The sequence below is a fragment of the Silene latifolia genome, chromosome X (genome assembly GCF_048544455.1).
Source record: "Silene latifolia isolate original U9 population chromosome X, ASM4854445v1, whole genome shotgun sequence".
In the NCBI taxonomy this organism is placed as follows: domain Eukaryota; kingdom Viridiplantae; phylum Streptophyta; class Magnoliopsida; order Caryophyllales; family Caryophyllaceae; genus Silene; species Silene latifolia.
Genome location: NC_133537.1, coordinates 78,547,123 through 78,552,053, shown reverse-complemented (window position 1 = coordinate 78,552,053; position 4,931 = coordinate 78,547,123). Strand labels below are relative to the sequence as shown.

Genomic DNA, 4,931 nt, shown 5'->3' with positions numbered 1-4,931 from the left:
AATCTAAATTGTTCAAGTACGATAAATTGAATTAAAATTAACTAAAACAAATGCTAGTAATCATAACAATTCTTGAATATTATTTGATCCAATTACACATTTTACACAAGAAAGCACCATAGGTGACTTGGAATTACGCCAGTTCTAATGATATAATCCCTCTCCATCTCCCAATAGTTCCTCCATTCACCTTCGACGTCGCGATCATCAATCTCATAATAATCTAGAATAGCTTGAATGTCAAGTACGACAATTGCTGCTTCTGAAGTAAGTTGAATACGGCCAGTAGACAAGTTAGATGTCATTTTCCTTGTAAGAGGCCTTCTTGGCCTAGGAACGACTGGGCAAGTGTCACAACCAGGTAAAAAACCCAACCTAGCGCCTGCAAGATCAATAAATTTCTGACGATTGATCATCACCCTTTCCATGAACTCCTCCCCAATTAAGAACGTCGGATCTCTACTGAGCAACTTGTCATAGCTTTCTAGGGTTGTTACAAATGAGGGATCGCAATATGGTGACGACAAGACACCCATAATCTTAATATTTGAAAGATTTTGTAGTTGAAAAAAAAAAGTACTATATGACTAAATCATAGGGATTTATAGGGAGTGTGGATAATGGTAGGATTAGGTTTGCGGGAGAATTAGGCGGGAATTTTTCATCAAATTAATTAAAAGAAAATGAGGGAGAAACCCTTCCAACTTCCACCGTAAATATTAGGTTTTATTTTTAAAATTATAAATAATTAAAAATAAAATATGAGAAAAAAATAAAAATAATTAAAAGTAAATTGAGATTAACCTTTCAACTTCCACAGTCAAAGTAGTTCAACACAGCAAACTCTAAGTTCATCAACTCCATCACCTTCATCTTCTCAAAACAACCTTCATCATTTAAAAATGTCGAATAGTTTTGATTTAAATGCTTTGTATATCGAGGAGGAGGGAGAAAACGAAGTCATTGACGAGAATGACACAACCACTGAATTGTTACGGCATGCAACACATGTTCTGGAAGGTAATGAAGACAATCAGCCAGCTATTGAGCCTACGATTGGTGCGGAATTTGAATCAGGTGAACAGTTTGCCGCAGTCTATTATACTTACGCTTATAAGACGGGGTTTGAACTTCATGTTCGTAGTAGCCAACTTTTGGCTCCCTTCAAGGAGCAGGGGGTACGTCGAAACGAAGTTGGGGATAAAGAACCACGATTCCATATGATGAACAAGATTAGGCTTATGTGTTCAGAGGGCAATACGACGAAGAAAAGCTCGTGTATAACACCATGTAAAATGTATGTATTTGGGAAATTAAATCACGACACTGGGAAATTTGTAATCTGTACTTGTGATTTGGTACATAATCACGATTTGAATCCTGAGGTTAGCCGACATGTAGTCAATTATAGGCACATAAGCGAATATTTCAAGGCCAGGTTGGTGTTGAACGACAGAGCTGGCATACCAATTACCCGGAACTTCAACACATTAGTTAGGGAGGTTGGAGGGATTCATAATCTATATTTCAATGGGCAGGACGCGAGAAACTTCATCAACAGCGAACGTCGCAAAAGTAGGTTTCGTGGTGACGCTAAAGAGGTCTTGAATTATTTCGAGGGCTTAAAAGCGTAGAATCCAGATTTTTACTACGCTGTTGAAAGGGACGCGGATAATAAGCTGTTGAACATTTTCTGGTCTGATGCACGATGTCGTGCCATGTACAAGGCTTTTGGTGACCCATCATCGTTCGATAGTACATTCCTAAGTAACAGGCACCAGATGCCTTTCTGTCCATTCGTTGGAGTTAATCATCATGGAAGTACAATATTATATGCAGCGGCTTTAATTTCATACGAAGACACCGAGTCATTCGAGTGGGTGTTTGAGAAGTGGATGGAATGTATGGGGAGAGCTCCGACCGTCTTACTAACTGATCAATGTAAAGCAATGGAAGGGGCAATCAAGAAAGTGTTCCCGGAGACTAAACATAGATTATGCCTTTGGCATATTCTTCAAAACGCGGATAAGAATCTAAAAGACCACCCACAATTTCCTCAGATTGACAGAGATTTGCGTACGCTTGTGCACGAGAGTATCACGGAGGAGGAACTGCAAGATATGTGGGACAATTTCATGGAAAAATACAACTTGCGACGCAACAAATGGTTGAGGGGTGCATGGGATATGAGACAGCGGTGGATGCCTGTTTTTTGGAAAGACACTTTCTGTGCGGGTATGTCTTCTACTCAGAGGAGTGAACAAACAAACAGATTTATTAAAACGTACATGAGCATAGAAACCGCCCGATGCAATTCATGAAGCGAGACGAGGATGCCATAGAGAAAAAGGTGGAGGACGAGAAAGTCAATAACGCCAAAGACATTAAGAGCCCACTTAAATGGGATCCCATGATATTATTCGAGGATACCTTTAGTAAGGTCTACACAAACAGTAAATTCGGAGAGGTGAAAACTGAGGTATATGGTTGTATAAGCACTAACGTCGAAACTCTTCCAAATAGTTTGGGTTTCATCAAGAGGTTTAGGGCCACATCAAAAGTGACAGAAGCATTTTGGAAGAAAGATCGAAGAAGTTTTGAAGTGAGTATTGACACAATCACTGGTGAGTATAAATGTGGTTGTAAGATGTTTGAATTTAGAGGGATCTTATGTCGCCATATCACGAGACACTTAGTAAGGAAAGCATGAACTAAACCACTGCACCCACTAACTTATACTTTGTCATATGTCCAAATCTATATATATATATATATATATATATATATATATATATATATATATATATATATATATATATATATATATATATATATATATATATATAAGGTCCTTTTAACTTCCAAATGGATATTAGCAAATACTTCTTATAACTTAAAAAAATAAAATATTTATCAATTTAATTAAAATTTTAAAATAATGTGTATAAAAAAACACATAACTTACTCATACTCACATAAGCAAAAAAAAAAAAAAATAAAGTACAATGAAAATTAATCATAAAATAAATGTAATTTAAAATTTAAATTTTTTTTTTAAAAAAATTTAATTTAAAGAAATTAAATATTAAAAACAGTGTGTATAAAACAAAACATTACGCAAAAAAAAAAATTACAATGAAATTTAGATATAATTTAAAATAATATAAGACAAAAGAAAAGGTATTATATGAAAAAATATTAATTGAAAAAAAAAATTTAAAAAAAAAATTAACGCAAATAATGTATTTTCGTAAATACATAAACATACATATAAGGAATAATCATACCGTATAAAGAAATTAATACAGTACATATATTAAGCCGTAGCGTATACAGGATTGTGTACGTATATTAGAGGTATTCATAAATATACGAAATATTAAAGGTATACATAAATACTAAAAATAATAAAAGGTATTAGTAATAAATAAGAGTTAAATATAAATTAGGAGAGAAGTTTTTTTTAATTAATAAAATATGTGGCAAAACCGAGAACATTAATTAGGAGGGGTAATTAATGAAGGAATCAAGGGATTAATTAGATTAAATAAGATTCTTTGAGTTGGACAAGTGGCGCGTTATTATTGGTGGTGTATGAGGGCCTCATACACCTGGTGTAACTCTATCATCTTCCCAAAAAATATTGTATAATGGATACTTTTGAATTTTGATAACCATCTTTTCAACTTTTGTGGGTCATTATTCGCTTCTATATCTGTGAGATTCATTTAGTAGACAATTTTAATGTAAAAACGCTTTATAAGAAATAAATTATTGTATTATTCAGCAGAAGAAAAATGTAAGACATACACGAAAACAAACAATGCGGTTAAGGGACCCAATTTAAGCCTTTTTAAGAGCAATCTTGTGGAATATTTATGACCCGAGTCTATGTGTTGTAGACTTCGAGTCTGTTGCTCTCAGGTGACTTACTTGGTATACATGTTGTGCAGAAAGTACCGGCTACGGGATCTCTCATAAAAAAAAAAAAATAAAATAAAAGTGTACGGAAAGACTATTCTTTTAATTTGGACATTTTGCATTGAAAAACCACCTCGACATCTAGTATTAGTTAGCTTCATACCAATCGTAATGTTTTTGTGTAGATTGTTATGTATATAACAGTAAAATTTGATGTTGACTACGTCGTAATTTCATAAAAACTCGTTTTGCCCTAAAAAAATTGATGCTTAGCTACTATATTACGGTAAAATGTATTTTTGAGTGCATAATTAAAGTATATAGTAATTGAAATCAAATCATTCTTCTTCTCTTCTTCCCCTATCCTTCATGTTTTGAGGAATTTTCATTGAATTTTCATTTTACCGGCAAAGAAATTCAAAACTTCCTTCTTCACTAATCCATTGTAATATAGACTATATACTAACTGAATATAGATATACAAAAATGAAAGCAAATATATTTTTTAGTAGCAAATAAAATGTACTTCATTTGTTTACCTTTGATTACAATATCTCCATAATAATAACAAAAAAAGGTAAAGAAATGATTGAGACGGAGAAAATATTAACGTACAAATTCTCTAAAAACACCTAAAGACTTTTCGTATAAAAGAAAAAAAAACTAAATTCAAGAAATTATTTCTCCATAATTTGTAACTTTTGTTTCCAAAGAAAAATAAAATAAACACTTCCAATACAAACTAAATTGAATAATAAATGCAAATTTATTAGATTCAGAGAGGGGAGAAATTCATAAAGCGATTAACGTATTATTGATAGTTTGTTCGTGTCTCTAACCATTACAATGGTTTGCATTTTATAGTACTTCTAAGATCTGAACATAATAATATAGTATCTCTTAACAATGGTAAACATAATAAACTTATTGCATAATATCGATATTATTCTAATTACGATATACCATAATATAGCGTAATCTCCTAACCCCCTCAAACCCATGGTAATTTA

The 4,931-nt window shown here is 32.8% G+C and overlaps 1 protein-coding gene across 1 annotated transcript; it reads left to right on the top strand.

The window, feature by feature from the left end:
* The first annotated feature begins 1,718 nt into the window (after nucleotides 1–1,718).
* Nucleotides 1,719–2,321, top strand: LOC141617679 (protein FAR1-RELATED SEQUENCE 5-like). Its single transcript, XM_074434846.1, has one exon. The coding sequence runs from the start codon at nucleotides 1,719–1,721 to the stop codon at nucleotides 2,319–2,321; it is 603 nt and encodes a 200-aa protein (XP_074290947.1).
* The last annotated feature ends 2,610 nt before the right edge of the window (nucleotides 2,322–4,931 follow it).

What these genes read in the sequence shown, in the direction of transcription:
- LOC141617679 (XM_074434846.1), top strand. Translation starts at nt 1,719, where the DNA reads ATGTACAAGGCTTTTGGTGACCCATCATCGTTCGATAGTACATTCCTA.